A 21066-nucleotide genomic window follows, 5' to 3' on the forward strand; every position below is an offset into this window, starting at 1 on the left:
TTTCGAAGTAACTAAATCAAAGTAAGGGGATTCCAACACACAAGTACCTAGGAACTGTTTAGAAAGTAAAAGAATAGAAGAGAAATTCAACAATATTTGCCCTCCTCTATACATTGTTAGAAATTGGCATCACCTAAGTTAAAAAAGAAAAAGTTTATTTTTTACTGATAATGCTTTCGGAGCCTTTTATTATATTTTCAAGTTACTCAACTCTAATTGGATAAATATTTAGGACAGAAAATTAGTCTTTACATATTTTACCTGAGCAAAGGCGTCATTGTCAAGGCCATATCCAGGATCTGTATTTGGATGAGGATTTTTTTTCGGAGGGGGTCGGTTGCAAAGAACTTCAAAAAACACATCAAAAATTCGATGCATTGTGTTACGTTTTAACGAGTCGAACAAGCATTGGGGGGTATTAAACCCTTTAACCATCCAATGGATACAGCTTGGCTAACGGTTCATACAATATGACAGACTGCAATAATAAAACTTCATAAAAAGACCGCCTGTTTCTCAGTGTCACAAACCTTACCTTACCTTAGACCTTAGCTCCTCCAGAGCCAACGGTGGCGCACAGGTCGTCGACAAAGCCTCTCCATTCGTCTCGCACTGGTGCTGCAGTGATGACGTCTTCCCATTTAGGTATTAGTGACGAGCCGGCCGTCCTCACATCTCGGTCATATGCTCGTCCCAATGTATTTTTGGGGCGGCCTTTCTTTCTTCTACCCTCTGGCTTCTATTCATAGGTTGTTCGAAGAAGGCGGCTCTCTTCCACAAGAAGAACATGTCCCAGGTATGTCCACCGCCTTCTTTTCAACACCTCAATGACTGGAGGTTGACCTGTTTTTCTGCGTCTTTCTGCATTTGTAATTTTTGTTGCCGGCTTATATTCAACATTCTTCTGAGGTTCATATTTTCAAATGCAAGGATCCTTTTTTCAAGCTGGGTGTTTACTTTCCAACATTCACTTGCGTAAAGGAGAATTGAGAGTACATTGCTGTTGAAAAGTCGAAGCTTGAGTCGCATTGAATATTTATTACTTCTCCAAATAGGCTTCAACCTATTGAAGGCACATGTAGCTTGTCCAATTCTACGTTTAATCTCGGTCGAGATCTTTCCATCACAATCAATCCAGCTACCCAGGTACTTGAACTCCTGGACTTGTTCTGGATCCTTGTTTTTGCAAGGGAGAACAAGTGGCGAGTTTATGATGGCCTGCTCTTCAATTTGTCAATGTTTATCTTTAGCCCGACATTCTCTGCATTCTCGGTAATAGTGTCAAGTAGCTGCTGCAACCGTTCTTTAGACTCTCTGAGAAGGACAACGTCGTCCGCGAAGCCCAGATCGAACAGTTGCTTGTTGCTTACTTTTACCCCGTAGGCCGATGCGAATCTCAGTGTCACAAAGCCAATAGCCATAGTCACTTGTATGCAATGGATACCATACCTGTAAACGGATTTTGATTTTTCTATTAATATTTATTCTTTAAAGAATTTTTCTTTGAAAATTTAATCCTCTAAACCAGTGGTTATCAACCGATTTTCGACCATGCTTCACCTAGGTATTTCTAAAATCTTGATATCCCCTCGTGATTTTTCAATTTTGTTATTCAAAATTTTACGTGTATTCACCCAAAGCAAGCATGGAGGACTATTAACTTGCTATATTTTTTGGGGTGGCCTCTATGCATATTTTATACAAATGAAAAATATTATCTGAGTATTACCTTTTATACAATGTATGACGTCATTCACTAAATTTTTTTTTCAAAATGAAGGCTCTAAAGTATACCGATGGGTACATGCCCTGTCGATCCCCATCAAAATATTGCCATGCCCCAACCCCCGGTGGGGCATGTGCCCCACGTAGGGAATCACGGGGATAATAAGTTTAAAAAAAATGCCTGCATTAAAAAGTAATTTCCGAAGCCTGAAGATTAGGTCGCAGCCTTATTAATTTGGTAGAAAGCTGCGTTGTTCAGGTTTTATCACAGGATATACTTCTTTTAGTTTAATTTAATATTATTTGACAGAGGATCTTGATTTCATTGTATTGAAGTTTCATTCCTCCTTCAATTGTTGAATCCTGGTTTCTTTCCTTTCTTGAAAAGTTTGACTATAGCATCCCAATGTATTGTTCCCGCAGTTTTTACCGAAGATTCGCCATTTTTCAATTATTGTAAGTATGTGTTATATTCTTATTCCGGCCCAGCCATTTCTTCGGAATAATTTTCTTTTTTATTGATGAAGAAAAAAAAATTTATGTGTATATCAGCATACGTGTTTATTTTGGCGTCATTTTTAAAGAGACTATTGCTGATGGACCTGTTTGTAAAACTTTGAAGTTGTGTTTCTTTCAGAATAAACTATTTGCAATATTTTTCATCCTGTTATAACTTTGATTGCTAAAATAGACGTTTACCCGCAGTTTTCGAATTATGCATGAAACCTCTTTAGATTCTCTTTGGTATGAGAATTAAGGAAAATGAAACCATTGTTTAATTTAAGCCTGTAAAACAAAAGGATCTAACTAGCAAGAGGGGATCCGAATAGTCAAAATATCTCCAAAGGGAAAACTCCTCATTAGATTTAGTTAGTCAAACGTAACGAGGATCAAAAACAAGCCTGTAACTCGTCTTGATAAAAGGCAGCACTTAGAGAAGAATTTGTCTTAGGTTTTTTTTTGGAGGGGGGAAGAGGGTGTGTGAACATTATCAGATTTAGTCTACTATATGAAGAAAACTGGGAAGTAAAGCAAGTTATGTAAATTATGAGGGCTTAGGGCGGGAAGAGAACAATGTTGTGTGTGCGCCTGTATAAGAGCAGATGTTTGCTGTTGAACAGGCACCAGGGGTTATACTATACCACTTGGTTGTTCTTGAAAGCACATTATGTAGTCTGCTTTTACTCTGGATTACAGCTACGAGGTAATCAGCAGTTGGCTATATACGTTGCTCTTACAGTGCCACAGACACAGTACATATATCTAGACAGTACGACCATCTCCTACCTCAACCATTAGACAATGCCAGATCGTGATCCATCTCCTCCGGAGACATTTAAACCAAAAGAAAAATGATGGATATTAGATTTTTTTAATGGGTAGTATGCGTGTCCCATCAGTATTCACATTCTGGATAAAAGGAAAAGAAATACGACGAATATTTATTTTGGGGGAGGAGGGCAGGGGCCGAGCGTTAGCTATTTTGAAAACTAAATGTACAAATGGGTATTTTACTCATGGAGGTTTACTTAAGTGAAGCTCCATGAGTAAAATATTTTCTTTTACTATAACATATTGTAGAAAAAACACATCTGAAAGCAAAAATTTAATCAGAGAATAAAAATACGTACGGTCCATGATACTCATTAATTCTAAGTTTTCTGTCAGGTAGATCAGTAAATATTCCATTTTTGGGGTGTCCCTTCACTTAGGTACATTATTTGATTCTATTTTTGCTCACTTTGGATTTTATGGAGTTCTTTGCTTTTCTTTGAAAAACTTATTTTGTGGAAAAAGTCACGCTATTTTTTGGCTTTGTTGAAAGAAAATGTATTACGTTTTCAGGTTTTGTATAACGTATTAGGTTTTTGTTTTCAGGGTAATTATATATTTTTTTACAGACTAATAGTATATTCTTTTTCAGACTAATATATTATTTTTTACAGGAAGAAATTGTAAGTGTTTCAAAGGAAAATAGCATAGTCTCTGCGTCAGTATGGGGCCCGATGAAATTGAACTGGAGGGGGCATATTTATTTTGTGCGGGGGGGACCCTATTAATGTAGCGCCTTCCATTTTAAATCTAGACATTCGTTTGAGAGGTCTCGGCCTCGATGGGGAATTTTTGGATCGGGCACAACAAGAGCTTACGCCAGACGCTCTTGTAGTCTCCTAGAGGACCATGGAGCACCCACCCTCCACAGAACTCACAGCAACAGTGAGGAGGGGGAGTAGGACAAAGTGGAGCTGGTACACCCCCTGTATTGCCTTAATTTTACTTGTTAAATTTTGCCTTGCACGATGTAAACGTTCTTAGGACTGAGTTTGGAGACCCCTTAGACATCATTAGAGCTAGTAGTATCCATTTGGATTCAATTGACATAGTACACTCCTATATAAGCAAGATTTGAGCCCTTCTTGAAAAACAGATTCGGGAGGCTGGGAGGGATAGTATTAAATCGTCCGTCGCGCAACAATTTTTTTATTTAAATGAGAAATCGAGTGAAGTGTACCCAAATTATATACAAACGGAAATGCAGACACTTTATTCGGACTTAAATAATTTTGAGTGTTTTCTTTAGAATGCGTAGGGAGCACTTTCAATAAGGTGGGTAACTATAATGGAATGGGAAGCGGGTCAGTAGTTTTATTTATCGAGAACTTAGACGTCAATGTAAAAAAAAAATTAATAAAGAACTTGTTTTAAGAGGCGGGGGGGTGGATAAAATATAATTCGGATATGAGGGGTTGTCAAGTTGTTAAGCAAATTTCGTCTCGAAACAGGCCTAGAGAGCTTTAAATGCGCTTTCCTTATTACAGTCGTTAAACCCCTGGAAACGGTTGTTAGTAAGAGATTTTCGGAAACTTTGGCTGTTCATGGGGATGGGTAAGGGTAGAGTTTCCTAAAGTAGATTTTAACTCTTTAAAGGGGCAATATCCTGTACAACTTATGGGGATAGAAATCTTTGAGAGGGCTACCGAACATTTAAGAATTGGTTTTTCGGTGTTATAGACGATACAGAATTTGAAGAGGGGGAACGTAAAGATAAAAAGGAGGTAATATATTCAGTGAGTGCTCTGTCTATTGAATCGATGAAACACTGGTTATGACTTCTTTATGAGCCTGCTAGTGAACCTGATTCAATGGATATTCTCCCCCGCCCTAAAATGTTCAAAATTTTACTCTTTGCTTTCTCCCATGTAACTCTAAAGTTTTGCTAAATTATTTTTCCACTCCATTCGAGGATATTTAAAAAGTCAATCCCTGTTTGACATGTAGGCGATCTCAAAAGTATTACTCGGGAGTAAACTACGAGCCAAATGAGAATATCCATAAAGATTACAAGCACAGGCTAGCTTTACAGCCTAGAACACAGGCAAAATTCCTTTACAATGTGGCAATTCTTGGTACCTTCTTCCTCAAGATATACTCAACTCAAATCAAGTGGTTAATACTCCCACAGAAGCATACTAGCTCTAAATCTCATTACTCCAACCCTCTGGCATGTACACACTGGCTTTTTGTTTTTTGGCTGTGTTGCTTTCTTTTTACTTTTTTTTTAACTTTAATTGGACCATTTTATTTTCTGAATATTCTGGATTTTGTTTTCTCTGACTGATAAATTACCTCGTTTTTACTCTTCAGGTACCTTACTTTCATCTTTTACTGGGGTATTAGAGTTTATAAATAGTATTTTTACTTATTTAAAACACGATTAATCTTGATTCAAATGAAGATTTATTCCAGAGATATGTCAAATAGGCTGAAATTCACACAGAACATTGACGAATTAAGATGCAGCCATTAGGGAAGTAAAATAAAAAGGTTCTCCATTTGTCAGGTACCACAAAAAAACTCACCTGTCAATGCTGATAGCTACAAGGTTGAAAATAGAAGATGTACTACAAATGACGTCCATTGCGATGTAGAAATCACAAATTATTGTTGGAAGTTCCCAGTCTCCGTTCACCTGCAAATAACTAGCTATACCAAATGTCATACTATAAATGTCAATAAATGTCACTATACCAAAATGTCATACTATACTATAGTAGTAGTGTATCTATATTTATCTATAAAGTACTAACTATGCCAAATGTCGTGGTAACAATGGATGTTCAATTGAGCTGCTGCATGAATAGGTCAATTCTGTTATTTAAATTTCTATTTCAAGCTAATACAGTTTTATTGTTGGTTTACATAATTTTATGATAGATATACATTTTTAAGTAGTAGACTAATATAAGCAAAAGTCTACTGATAAATATTACTTTATTAATTTGTTTGTTTTTTAAACAGTTGTTATTAGTTCAATTTATTTTATTGTGTATTTATCTTAGCTCATTAATTTAGTTTTATAAATTTATTTGATTTTGCATTCAATAAAGCTGTAATTTAAATAGTGGTTTCAGTAAGTACAGGATATATCAGTAAAAATTATCTAAAATTTGAAACTAAATTTAATGTTCTCTAGTTTAAAGGAAAAAATAGAATTCTAATAAAAGGGATGTCAAGACTAGAATTCCTCCAACAATTCCTCATGTGATGAGCTATAATGATGAATTTGGTGAGAAAAGGAAAATAGATCGGTTCAGGGTCGATCAAGGTTGACTTTCAAGAACATCATCTAACTTCACTTAACCGAAAAGAAATGTTTTTGTTATTTATGTTTTTGTGTTTTCTTCTGTTTTTGCGTCACAAATGACTTCTAACAGAGTATTATGACCTTTTCTGTGAGAAAGGGCTCATTCAGTGTCTTTTTTAGTGCTTTTATTTTGGATGAAAGACCATGAGAGGCCACTAATCCTTGCGTGTCTTTTGGTTTCTGAAAATTAGAGGATCTATAAATGGCTAATTGATAATTCTAAATCTATTGGCTGATTCTAAATTTTTGCTGAATAGCACATTGGCTCTGTTTGGGCCAACATCATTGCTTTGCTGCGCAGAATGGCAGGAATCAGCAATTTGTCGTGTCACAGTATTTAATTTTAGCTTCCAATCTCAGTTAAAATCAGCCCTCTTCTAGTAACGTACTATCACTGCTTCAACAAGGTAAACTGTAATAAAAAATAATAAAAAATAAATGAATAAAAACATAAATACGGATGCACTACCAATCTAATAGAGGCAGAATTGAATTTTAGTAAATTGAAGCCTGATACCTCTGTTCTAGGATTCTTATACATGTTGAAATTCATGGTGCTTTTATCACAAATGTCGAACCATATTTTGGTATCTTCTTCCCTTTTCTAAAATTTCGTATATTTTGTGGTGCCATGGTATTACGGCTATACTTTTATGGTGTTATTTACTTTGTAATTACTTTTAAACGAAGGAATCTGGCGCATTCAGAATAGGCTTAAAAAACTCAACCAGAAAACCGACTTTTGTGCTCAATTTATGCAAATGCCATTAAATTTAAGAGGGTCTACTAAAAAATCATGAATTTTAGGCGTGTGTTCTAGGGCATAGAACCAGAGAAATACAGAGAGCTGGTAAGTTAAATTATAGAGATGAGGACCATTCGTATGACGACGTTGCCAAAAATCGCCAAAGCTTATTCCCTAAGCAGTTTGTAAATGTAGGCTATCTACCCTTAATCCAAAAAAGGCATATTAGAATATGCTAATAAATAGCACGTATATCCTAGAAAATATATGTATTAATACCTCTATATATTGTATCCAAATACCGTGTGTCAAGCATATATATATTTACATAGTATATACATATATTCATACTTGATATTTGTATGGAATTATGTATAGGAGCTTTGTGTAGAAATTCTGGCAAAATTCCCCGGCGTAAAATTACCCCTGAAGAGTTCACTCCAGAAACTACCCTCCCCACAGGATGTTCTTCAAGTGGAAAATCCCTTCACCGAAGAATATCTGTATACTTCTCAATAACAAGCACTATAGATAAATGATCGGCGAAACTTTAGCCCGTTCCCTGTGGGCTGTGGGGAGCCATGTCCCCACTATGGTGAACAAAATGGTCATCTCAAAATTTTGATCGGATGACAATGGGGAAAATACGTGATGAAAGGGGGCTAGTTGTCGTGCAATCTTTTTGGTCTCTGAAGAAGGGCACTAGAAATTTTAATTTCCATGTGTTATAGGTACATTATGCATTATATAATATTAACGCCATGATTAAGTAGCCTACTCTTTGCTGCAGTTTTGCTTACTTTACTTCAACAAACTTCTATTCAGACATTTGCTTGAATAATTGTTGATTCAGATGTGAATGAGACAGGCACGAGCGCAAGATCATTTGTTCCATATGGGGGGGAGGGGATTTTTATGATAGTTTCAGTAAGAAGTGTCCTGAAATTTTCGGAGATCTAGAATTTGAGGGGATCGGGCTACAACTTATTGGGCAGTGTGAACTTTTTGAATTCAAATACAAGCATAATTATGGTGGGGGTAGGGTACTGTGATTTTTATTTGTCGGTCAAATAAATTCAATATATCTAGCAAATTTACCATTTACATTCTGCATGCGTACCACAGCATATTATTTATATTATTTATATTATTTATGCTTAGATAATATTTTGTATCAGAAAACAAAACATTGACCCATTCCCCTTCCCTAAGGCTTGAATAAAATAAAACAAGAACTTACTTTTCAAAACTGACCAGCACTTTGCATCCCTTTTCTTTACACCAATAGTTATTGGGCGCAGGAAATTCTATGAAAAAATGCTAAATTGTTTTCACCATCAGGGAACTTTGACTCCGAGTCAACTCACCTCAGACTATATCTGCCGGTCTATTCTCTCTCTCTCTCTCTCTCTCTCTCTCTCTCTCTCTCTCTCTCTCTCTCTCTCTCTCTCTCTCTCTCTCTCTCTCTCTCTCTCTCTACCTCTCTTCCACGCCCTGTCTCTTCTGTTGTCCAACTCTCTGCTTTTCCTCCGTTTTATTCTCCCTCTCTCTCATTTCCACCCCTGTTTTTCTCACGTTTCACCCACCTCTCTCCCTCTCCATTCTCCCTACCCGCACATCCTTCCCTCCCTCTCTATGCCTCTCTCTACCTTTCCTCACTTCTGTCCTTCTATCATTTTGAAGGAAGGATGCTATAATGGCAATGTTGCAATATTTTGATATTTTTATTGCAGTATTTAGTTAATATCCTGCCTAAATTCAGTAGCCAAAGAAGAAACATTTCCTTGCACGTTCCGATAAGTAAATTCTGTGAATCTAAACGAACAAGAGCTCCTATCAGTAATTTCTCTGCTTTCATAATCTTTTTTCATAAGTAATTTAACCTTCCCTATATTAAAAATAAATATACTGCATCCCACACATTTATCTGAATCGTCAAGAAGAGCCAATCTGTTTATGAAGCTTTCCCTATCTAGTTTATATGATGGATTTGAAATCTGTAGTTTGGAACACTTCTGGCACTGACACTTAGAAAGAGAAATGGCATACCTATTTTACAACAATAGATCGGTTGAAAGATTTCCCCCATTGACAGGCTTGACCTTCAATAGGACACTGCAGGTAATTGTAAAAAAAAATAGGCAATAGAAGATGATGTTTGAAGATTGAAGCAGGGATATCTGAAAAGTTTTATCTTAGAACAAGGAAAAACAAGAATATGAAAAGACTTACTTAAACTGAAGCTCTTAAAATGACAGGCAGGGCTCTTTGCGACACACTGACCCAGCAATAAAACAAAAGGTTCTATGAATCGGTTTTGATCTCTGAACCGGTTTCCCAATTTTGAAATTTCGTTTTGTTGCCCTTATCTAATCTTTACCTTTCTATATTTCCTTCTTTAGCGTTTATGATAGATTTGAAATCTATAGTTTGGATCATTTCCGGCACTGACAGAAAGAGGAATGGCAAACCTTTCTTATGACAATAGATCAGTTGGAAGATTTTCCCGTAGATTTGTCCTTCAATAGGAAATTGCTGGTAATTGTAGAAAATAGGAAATGGAAGAAGATGTTTAAAAACTGATATCAGAATAATTGTTATTCATACAGATAAAAAATAGGGCTATTCAAGACGTATTGAAGCAGCAATTTTAAAAAAGTTGGAACTCTAAACCCATTTTTCAAATTACAAATTCATCTGTTTTGTATATTTCTAGATTTCCTTCGTTAGATGGTGTCTATTTTATGATTTTTCAACATACGTAGCTATTACCCTCGAAAACTAAAACTTTTGAAATAGGAAAAGAGCCTTTAATCACATTCTTTACCATGTGCAATCATAAAATAGTCTAATATCTTCATTTTTTCCACAGAAAAAGCTCTTATCCTCGAAAACTAAAACTTTTGAAATAGGAAAAGAGCCTAAAATGATTGTCACTTTTGGCACTGTCACTTAAAAACAGAAATTGCATACATATTTTAGGGGAGTGTATTGGTTGAAAGATTTCCCTATATTGACAAACGTATCGTCAAATAATAAATTGCTGGTAGTTATAAATTTAGGAAGCAGAAAATGATGTTTAAAGATTGATTCTAGCATCCCTGTTAAGTTGAATCTCACTATAAAGAAAAATGAGCATCGATAGAACTTTAAAAAAATTAAACATAAATAATATACCGAAGCCATGTAGTTCTTTACCTAGTCAGCGCTATTACGCTGCATTTGATTAAACCTATGACCGATGATTTTGCGCTGCCTACGAGATTGATGGTGATCTCGAACATCAATTAAAAAAAAAGAAGTCTCGATACCAACATGCCAGATTGCAATTGTTTTAGTCACCGTCAAATTTGCCTTCATTCTTCATTAGTTTATTTGTTCACTTTCTAATGAAAAAAAAAACTTCTATGCTGAAACATTTTCGTAAGCTCCCTGAAAGCTACTACAAAAGAATTTCATTACATTTTTCAAATATTATTTTATCCTTTTCCAGGCTTAATCTCGCTAATAAGAGTTAAGTTTCTTGTTAAGAACAAGATTGAAAGAAGGAAGATTAATGACTAGTTTCGAATCTCTTGAAATTATTCTTTAGGGAGAAATGAAAGACCTTAAAATCAAAATCCTTTGTTTTTCGATAGATTTGAGGAAAATTTTGTTTTAATTCTTATATATATTTTTATCCTTTTCTGTTCAGTATCACAAATAAGAGAGTGAAACTTTCTCGTTGAGGACAAGATCGCAAGGAGGAAATTTGGAGGAACAGTTTTGTTTCTCCCGTAATTACTCTTAGAAAAAATGAACCTTTTTTCAATCAAAATAAGACTTTTTTATTTGTTTGACTCAATAAAAAGTTATAAAGTAATAAATTTAACATAAATTTTAGTTTTAATTTTATATCTATTTTTATTCTTTTCTGAATTTAGTTTCGTGAAAGAGAGAACTAAACTTTCTCGTTAATGACACGATTGCAAAGAGGAAAATTAAGAGATAGCTTTTTTTTATCCTATCATTACTTTCAGGAAGCAATATAATACAATATATATATATATATATATATATATATATATATATATATATATATATATATATATATATATATATATATATATATATAATATATATATATATATATATATATATATATATATATATATATATATATATATATATATATATATAATATATATATATATATATATATATATATATATATATATATATATATATATATATATATATATATATATATATATATATATATATATATATATATATATATATATATATAATAAAAATCACCCCCTTCCCTCCACCCAGATTTTCAAAATGTATTCCACTCCCCTGCCCCCCCCCCCCCCAAAAAAAAAATGGTAAACTGGCACTAATGACGACTATTTTTGTTTCTCCTGCAATTGTTTTTGGAATGGCCACATTTGACTACATGACTAGTTTTGACCTTTTTTGAAATAACTACTAATTTCTCAATATTTTTGTTAGTACTGCTTTAGTAGTAGCATAATTTTTCTTTTTCCTACAATTATTGTTAAGAGGAAATTAAGCACTTACTTGAGGTTTAAAATGATACAATTAATGAAGATTCTTATTTGAACTTCTACACATGTTTTTTGTCCTTTTGGAATTTTGAGGTTATAACAGAAGAATAAGAACTTTCTTGTTCTTATTTAACAAAATTGCAACATGCAAAACTAGTGATAGCTTTTGTTTTTCAGCCTGTATTTTGAGGAAGAAATGAAACTTCTTACGACTTGTCTTTCATTTGTTTAATTAATTAGTGTAGTCTTTCATTTATTTAATTAAAGATTGAGACGTTAGATTTAAGTTTTGGAGCACCTTCCTTTCCTTAAACTAAGTCTCGAAGTTTGACAGATAATGTTTGTTAACTTAAAAGAGCTACAGCCATTAAAAGGAGTGTTTTTCAAATTTGTTTTGGGTTTTGAAGAGAGATTGGTTAAGAGAAGAAACTTTGAAAGACTCCTTTGTCCCAGAAAAGACGTTTTTATTTCAGTATCTGTATATTTTGTCTCAGGCATAATTAGAAACCTTATAGGACACCTAAATTAACCACTCTAACAAGCTGAACAGAAAAACAGATTGTCTAACTAGCACTGTTGAGGATTAAATATCTTTACTGAATAACTGAAGAATAAATATCTTCTTTAACTGAATATGTGCTTCAGCAGTGGCTCTGGATTTTGATTTTCCCCTCCTCTCTTCCCCTGAGAATCGTATCCGTGATGGTGGTTAAAAAATGGAGATGTGAAAACTTATTCTAATCCTCGTTAACTGAGAGGTATGATAGAAAAAAATGAAGACCAAAGGTGCCGTCAGACAGCAAAGGCTGTATATTTTGTCGCAAGAAAAATTAGAAACCTTATAGGACACCCAAATTAACTGCTCTAACAAGCTGAACAGAAACACGGATTGTCTACAAGCACTGTTGAGGATTAAATATAAATGTTAAATACTATAAGATGTTCTTAAATAGCATTTAAAAATAACTAGGCAGAATTATTTTAACGATCCTTAAAAAAGCACTTTAGCATTTATATACCCAAAACTTTATATCAGGTATTGTCGTTTTATTTCCAAGGTGCTTTGAATAGGGAATGTTATTATAGCTGACAGCAAAATTAATATGAATATTATTCCTATTATTCAGGGAGGTCTCTGTGGCTGTGAAAAAAAACATACTAAAAGATGAGTAGTAAACTTGTTCAAGGTAGTAACTGCAGTTCCGGGTTCGCTTTCAGTAACAAAAGTATCGGTAAATATATGACTGTCCACATTATTGACTTACCAATAAAGTGAACATACCACTCAATACCTTCTTTTATGCTCTTTAGCAATAAAATAATCACGTCTATCTCATAATTCATATTTAAGCAATTTTTGAGCTCTTAAAAATGACCAATTTTCATCTAAAAGGTCGAGTTATCGGTCGTTTTCCGAGAAAATAATACAACGTTTTCTCAATACTGTTTTCTCAGTCGTTTTCGACAAAATAATACTACATTTTCTCAGTACCAAAATTATTTATAATAGGGTTAGTTTAGGTTATATTAGATTAGGTCAAAAAGTGCTTATATTTAAACTTGGATATAAGCGATTATTATATTAGTAAAGAGCATAAAAAAAGGTATCGAGTGGTATGTTCACTTTATTGGTAAGTCATATATTTGCCAAAGTATCTTTTGTATTTTGACACCTAATGTCTCTCATGTTACCCAATTTATACAAAAGTATCTTACGTGTTTGATTCTTCGTATAGATGAAAATGTGCCCTCTTGCTAAGGAACATCAGTTTACTAATGCTGATGATGGTAAAACAGTTTTGTATTAGCAGAAAAGGCTTCAACTTAAGGTTACTACTCTATGTAACCTTAGGTTTAAACTCTACGCAACTAAAAAGGGCAACTTAACTCTCTGTTTTTCATTGGAACAACTAAAAAACTACAGTTTAGCTGATGTGTCGTAGTTACAGTTGAAAAACACATTTGGAAAAGCAAAAGAACGATTTGAGTCAGCATCACCAGCATCACAAAAAGTATTTATGGTCGTTTATAAAGGAGAACTATATAAGTCAGCATTACTATTATCCATGGTACTATGACAGACCGAAACCTGATGAATGTCAACATTCAACGACGTAAGTGCAAAATAATAAATATTTAACCTTTCTGCTCAACATTTTCATGAATGTTGACCATTTCTGAAATTTGTATTTCGAGATTCCAAGCTAATTTCTAAACCATTTCTGAGATTTATAACCTAACCTTAACCATCAAACCTTGCAAAATACCGACGAAGCTGACTGGTTGACAAACACATAGTTACTTGGTGTATGTCAAAATATTTGTTAAATATCCTTAATCTGGGCTTTCAATGGTGAATGTCAACATTCACCAGACATCAGTCTTTCACGGTAACATCCATAAAAATAAGTATATCACAAGTCGAATTGAAGAGTCATGTGTCTGTCTTCCAAATAAACGTTAGTTGGTGTATGATTATTCATAATGTAATTTTGACAAATGAGTTATTTGTCGCTCCGTAAGCACGATGGATAGACAGGCAAGTACTGCAAACTATAATACTAGTAACTAGCTGAACAGACAAAGCTAAATAACGTTACCATCATTCATCATTTTAAGTTCACCACGAAAAGTGATTAGCGGCTTTCAAAAAGTATTACCATATTTAAATGCTAAAATATTATATTTAGTGCTATTTGTATATTATTCAAAAAAAAGTTAACAGAAAATTTTTTAAATACTTTAAAAAGTCTTCAAATGTATGCCTAAATAATGGTCTTTAAATATGTTACAGTACTACCAACAAGCTAAACAGTACCATCATTCATCATTCCATCATCCATCAAGTTCATCACATAAAACCTTATTTAATTAAATGTTGCCTTATTCAATGCTCAAAAAATATTTTCAGGGATGCCCACCCAATTGGATAATCTGTCTTGGCTTTTTTCTACAATTGGCCATGACTTTGACTTTTCTCACAACTATTCCTTTTTTTTTATTCAAAAATCAACGGACTCGGTCAAGGCCGAAGGCCACATGCCGATTGCACATGCACGGCTCCACAATACCGATTATTTATAAATACTTTAGTAAAAAAAAAGTATTAAGACACATTTTTAAAAGCTTATCTTAATAATTCTATTTCAATTCTCTTACAGTAGTACCAACAAGCTCAGTGGCGTCATTTGGAGGGGAGGGAAAAAGGGGGCAGTTGCTTCCCCACCTAATATTTGGAGAAAAAGGTAATTAATTGAGTAACTTCAAACTGTTGCTCGTTTTAAGCTTAAAATTCGCTGTTTACTTCGACCAGATAATTGTTTTTTAATTGCAGCTCGTTTTTAATGTAAAAAACACAAAAAATATTGGTCCTTGGCGATTCCTCATTAATATTTATTCAATATACCACCTTTGAAGTCTTATCATCAAGGAAATAGGCCATCTACTTCTTATACAAGCTCAGCGTAACATCAACAAGGGGGAATTCTAATACTTGGATTACATTATAGTGAGAAAAAGTTTGACTTTTTTCATTATCTGAATTAAACTATGATGCGTTAATTTTGCGTTTTAAGCTAGATTAAGCCATTATTTGATACTTGGTCTAGGACATCCCATAAGGCAGTACCGATGGAATTCAGACCTACAGAAGTCTGAGGACCTAAAATCTCCAATATCGAATGGTATATCCCTTTTGTTGCTATTGAAACTAGTTCCAGTGGTGCCGATCCCAGGGGGAATATTTGCCCCTGAATTTTCTCCATCGCTTGATTTCAAAAATATACTTTATTTGGTATTCTGATAGAAAGAAGAAGAAAAAATTGCCCCATTCCTTAAATTTCTCCGTATAAATCTCGGATTAGATAGGGCTCATTTGATTCGAATACAGAAGATCTAATACCCATTCTAAGAGTCAAAAGTGAATGGAGAGCAATTTGCCCCTTCCTCCATAAGCCTATCATTCCCCCAAACACAGCTGAGAAATTTTAATAGAACAATTTTGTTCAGCATTGCTGAAAGGTCCAGTAAATATGTCTTTGGGGATGTCAACCTCTCCACAGTCATCAGTACTGTGTGTCTTATATGGATATAGGTTGGGAAATTCGTTCATTTGTTTATGTATAGTACATGTTATTGAGATATAGTATGTACATAGTATGTTAGTATGTATAGTATGTATAGTATGTTATATAGTATGTATTATTGGCATGCATGTTTGGAGCTTATTTTTCAAAAAGACGAAGGGAATTCGGGTGAGCATTTAATAGAACCTTGAGGGGTGTGTTGAACTAAATCAAAACACGTTATGAATGTAGGAATCCTCAAAAGGGCGTAGTTCATTAGTGATTGTGTATATTAATTCAGTACTTTCAGGAAATGACAAGGAAGATGATCACAAAAAGAATATTTGCATGTGACGACTACTACTACACCTACCACTACTGCTACCACTATTACTACTATTGTCACACTACTCCATTTACAATATTAAGGGAAAATTTGAACTAAATCAAAAGACACTATGCGCTTGCATATTGTCAAAAGAGTGCATTTCAAAGAATGGATTTGGTTTCTAAGTTGGAACTTTCAAACAATGCTAAAAGAAGAAAATCATCTCACCATAAGGGAATATGTGCACACTACTACTAATATTTCTATTAATGCCTGATTTACTATTACTTCTACAACTGCTACTTCTATTGCAACTACTTGTAAAGGCAATACATTAATAATGCTGCTGCTACTAGTACTACTGCTATTACTATTAATACAACTAGTAGTAATACAAAGACTACTAGTATGACTAATATTACAACTATGCCTATCGAGCCTATATGTCTATATTACAACTATGGTATGAAGGTGAAATTTTAAAGATTTTTTTTTGGGGGGGGGGCTTAATCACAACCTGCCATCTATATACAGGTTGTCAAAAGGGCGCAAATGAATTATCTTAGGAACGGTTTGGCGTGTAAAATTGAAACTAACAGGGCTTGTTGTGGGGGATGCTGAAAAAAATAAAAGAAAATATTTGTATCCTATTGCTACTGCTTCTACTGATACTACCACTACTGTTACTATTATTACTGCTTCAACTATACTACCGCCACTAAAACTAAGGCTACTACTATTAATTCTAATGCTTCTACTACTGCTGCTGCTACTATAACTGAGGGTATTAGGGTGAAAAGTTTGGGAAATATTTAAATTGTATGGAACTAGATCGAAACACACTGTGCTCACACAGGTCGTTAAGAGGGCGTATTAGAAATTCTTCAGGAACGTTTCATGGTACTGAGTTCAAACTTTCAACCTGTGTTGATGGGGATGTTGGAGAAGCCAAAGGTGATATGCGCATACTTCTTCTAATGCTGCAACAACTATTGCTATTTCGCAAGCTAAGGGTACTAAAGTGAAGTTTTAGAGGAAAATTCAGGCAGATGTTGAACTAAATCAAAAAGTTTTCGTGCCATTTCTAAGAGTAAAAGGAAATTGGAGGCCAAGCAGCCCCCCTTCAAAGCTTATTCATTTTCTAGACATATCCAGTTATAATTTTTTTGACAGTCATATTTTTCAGCATAGTAGAACAATCCAGTAACTATGCCTCTAGGGATATTGGGTGTGTCAATCCCCATAATTATACAATCTGCCCATTATAGTTTTAAGCTAAATGTTGCTTTAAAATTAAATCAAAAGGTATTTTGTGTATGGTTGCCGTTAGGACACCTTGGAAACATATTGAGAACGAATGGGGGTATTAAGTTAAAATCTTGGGGGCTACTACTATTACGTCTGCTCTTACAAGTGAAATAAATCAAAAGAGTATAAATGAGTATAAAAGAGTATAAAAGAGTATAATACTCTTTTGATTTATTTCACTTGTAAGAGCAGACGTAATAGTAGTAGCCCCCAAGATTTTAACTTAATACCCCCATTCGTTCTCAATATGTTTCTAAGGTGTCCTATTCATGTGTGGAGAGCCAAAGTTAAAACATGTATTAATTCAAAAACATTCAGAAATTAAATTTAAGAAACAAGTTTTTTAACGGAAAATAAGGAGCGAGACTAAAGCTTAAAACGGACAGAAATTACTCCTTTGATGAAAGGAGCTGTTCCCTCCTTAACGCCCCGCTCTTTACGCTAAAGTTTCTTTTTGTTTTAAAAAGTAGAGTTGAGAGAAAGAGTCAAACTCTTTTTATTGTTTTTACTACTTTTACTTTTTTACTGTTCTAAAAAGTAGAGTTGAGAGAAAGAGTCAAACTTTAGCATAAATAGCGGGGCGTTGAGGAGGGAACATCCCTTTCATACACGGAGTAATATCTGTTCGTTTCAAGTTTAAATGTCGCTCCTTGCTTTCAGCTAAAAAGCTTTTTTTTATTTAATAGTTATTAGAAGGTAAGGGGATGCTGCATCAATGAGTTGGACATAATTACGGCCTTAAAAATGAATTATTCCGGCAAGTAAAAGAATGATTAAATTAATATAGTCTCCTTGTATACCAAGTATAATTTACTGTTAACATAAGGATAATATCTCTGAAACAACAGGTGCAATTTTAATAGCGTTTGAATATTTCGCAGTTTAGGTAAACCTCAGAAAACCTCAGAGAGTTTACATATAAATATATTGTAACTCAAGAATCTTTTGCCCTTTATATTAGCCGAATATTTTATAGAAAAGAGCCTAGCTAAAATTTTGCCGTAGTAACAACGGGTACATACAGAAACGATTAAAAAAATGTCTCCCTTTCTGACGTAGCTTTATAGAAAATGGGATTTACTCACGAAAATATTCCCCAGAAATAAACAAGCGTAATAAAAACATATTTTCAACACGGAAGTATGCGAAAATGGTCCCTTTTATTCTCTTTGAATGAACTATCTTAATCTTGTAATTATGAAGGGAAAATTGTGGATGCACTCACCAGAACATAGACATTGAAGGGCATTGCCGCAATGGCTACTAAGCAGTCCGCCACAGCTAAACTCACAATGAAATAATTAGTTGCGGATTTGAGTGATCTTTCACGAAAAACAGCTAAAATCACAAGTAAATTTCCAAACACAGTAAAAATTGGTAGAAAGAGCAACAATAATGCCCAATAATTCTTATCAATAATATATTCACTGTCACTGAGCGTACAATTGTGATCACTGGTGTTTAAAGTTAAGTTACTACACAAAGAATCATAGAAATTGCCACTTGAATCGAACTCTATGTCGCTGGAATTTCCGATGACGGATTCAGTGGTGGCCATAACGCTTGTACTTATTGTTGTAGGAAGGATTCTTCGTAATAATATACGTCCTGGTTTTTCATTTCTGGAAGGGCGTAAAATATGTCCTTGAAGCCTTGCAACTTTTCTTTTCTGGCCTCCGGTGACCATCGATGTATTTTTCCTATCCAGCTTGGTTGCGTTTTACAGATTCCCACGAAGTAAGGATTTATTTCTGAAAAATAATTTGAATTTGTTTACTCTTCACTTATTTCTCATTTAACAGCAGAAATAACGGACTATAATATGAATAAGGAGAAAAAACAGAATACTGGAATTTGTGTAAGGTGATAAATGATAATGCAGTATCTAAACAAGGACAAATTTTTGAAAGAATTGCTTTGAAAATTCTCACGGAGTTCAGATTTGTTTCTGAAAAATAATTTAGTAAATTGGGAGATATTTACATTGCTGAGCTAAGAATTAGGTGAACATACCACTTGATACTTTTTTTGATTATAGCAATTGTTTTACTCGAAAATTCAATTTAAAGCCCTTTCTGGACCCTTAGAAATGAAATATTTTTCTATTATTATTGGCTATAGAAAAGGGTTAAAAAACAATCGTTCTTGCTTCGCAGTATGCAGAATAACTGTATTTAACACATTTCAAATGCAGCTCCATTATATCTTACCTCAGCCTGCCTAATGTGCAAATATATATCCCAAACTATATATTTCCAATGTATATTTTGGCTCTTGATTTCATCATAGTCGATTCAATTTACTGGTGTAAAGGTTTAACTAAGTGTGACGCTAGCGGTTTAAAGTGAACATGGCAATTTTTAAACAATTTACAAATCCTTTATTCAATTGGATAGTAATGAATCAATGCCCGTGGACTATTTAATTTTAACAGAATTAAAAACCAATATTTTAACCCTTTTGTATTGCCAAAATAAGAGAAAAAGATATCACCTGTGAGTGTCCTTAGAGAGCTTAAAATTGAACTTTCGAGTAAATTAATTATTATATTCACAAAGACCATTAAAAAGGCACCGAGGAGTATGTTCACCTAAGTCATGGCCGAGTAATTGAAATTTTTCCAAATTTGCCAAAAATTTTAATTATTGAAAAACATAGGACAGGAAATAAAAGTACGAAAAGAGAGAAATGTGAAAGAATATAAAATTAGACATTAAATAACGTAAAGAAATGAGTATAGTTATAACAAATTATCAAATGCGACTATAGATCTCTTTAAGGTACATTAAGGCATACATTATAAGTTAGTGACACTGAAAAATTTGCATAATTAAAAAAAAGAGAACACCCAAAAAATTCAATGGGAACTTGATAATAATCCTGCCATCAACCCAAGAACAAAAAATAGTAATTTTCCAGCGAAAGTTGGTCGCAAATCGTGTGAGAAACTGAAAAGATAGGTGTTTTTCGTGTTTACTTTTCTTTTCAAGAGGACTCAACTGAACTCAGATGGCAAGTTATGGTCACTTTTAAGTAACAAAAGAGGTCATGCCACAGCCAAGTAACGATATCAGGTACAAAATAGCCTTTTTTCCCCTCAATAAAGTCTCGAATCAAAATTCTAAGATAACCAATCAGCGTTCATAAAAAAAGCAATGGAAAGTAAAAATAAATGAAGATGGCGTGCATGATTGTTAGAGATGATGATTCAGAGGAACCAGGGCCATATCTAGATTTACTTCTTTAAAAGAAGAATCCAACAACTTGTGGTAACGAACTGTAAGTAAGGAGCAACTTGGCTCAATAGTAACTGAAACTCTAAGAAACGGGTTTTTAATACCAGTAGATACATCAAAAGAATCAACTTGTTAGGCTGATTCCAAATATGTAGGAATCTTCTTGCTTAGTGTTACCCATCGAAAGTTACAAGCCTGATAAAATTTACCGGATTTTTTTAAATAGGGGGAGGGGGCACCCTCTAAATTTAAAGAAATCTTAATGAAAACCACACCATCAACTTCAGTGTACCAGAGATCCCTACTGTAGTAGTTTCAAGCTCCTATATAAAAAAAATGTGGAAATATGCTATTTTTTGCCAAAAGGCAGATCACGGATGCGTGTTTATTTGTTCTTTTTCCCATTGGTGATGGTATTGCAATAATAGCCCTAGAAGATCAAAAGAGGGTTCGATCAAACGG

The 21066-nt window shown here is 34.0% G+C and overlaps 1 protein-coding gene across 5 annotated transcripts in view; it reads right to left on the bottom strand.

The window, feature by feature from the left end:
* Positions 1-21066, bottom strand: part of LOC136030473 (dopamine D2-like receptor) — a 310646-nt gene that overhangs the window by 208664 nt on the left and 80916 nt on the right. For all 5 annotated transcript variants that reach the window (XM_065709482.1, XM_065709483.1, XM_065709481.1 and 2 more), the window contains 2 exons: positions 18594-19119; positions 5586-5695 (listed from right to left, as the gene is read on the bottom strand). In XM_065709482.1, coding sequence (XP_065565554.1) covers positions 5586-5695; positions 18594-19055 — 572 coding nt within the window. In that variant the 5' untranslated portion in view covers positions 19056-19119. The remainder of the gene's footprint in view (positions 1-5585; positions 5696-18593; positions 19120-21066) is intronic.

The sequence above is a fragment of the Artemia franciscana genome, chromosome 8 (genome assembly GCF_032884065.1).
Source record: "Artemia franciscana chromosome 8, ASM3288406v1, whole genome shotgun sequence".
Taxonomy (NCBI): Eukaryota; Metazoa; Arthropoda; class Branchiopoda; order Anostraca; family Artemiidae; genus Artemia; species Artemia franciscana.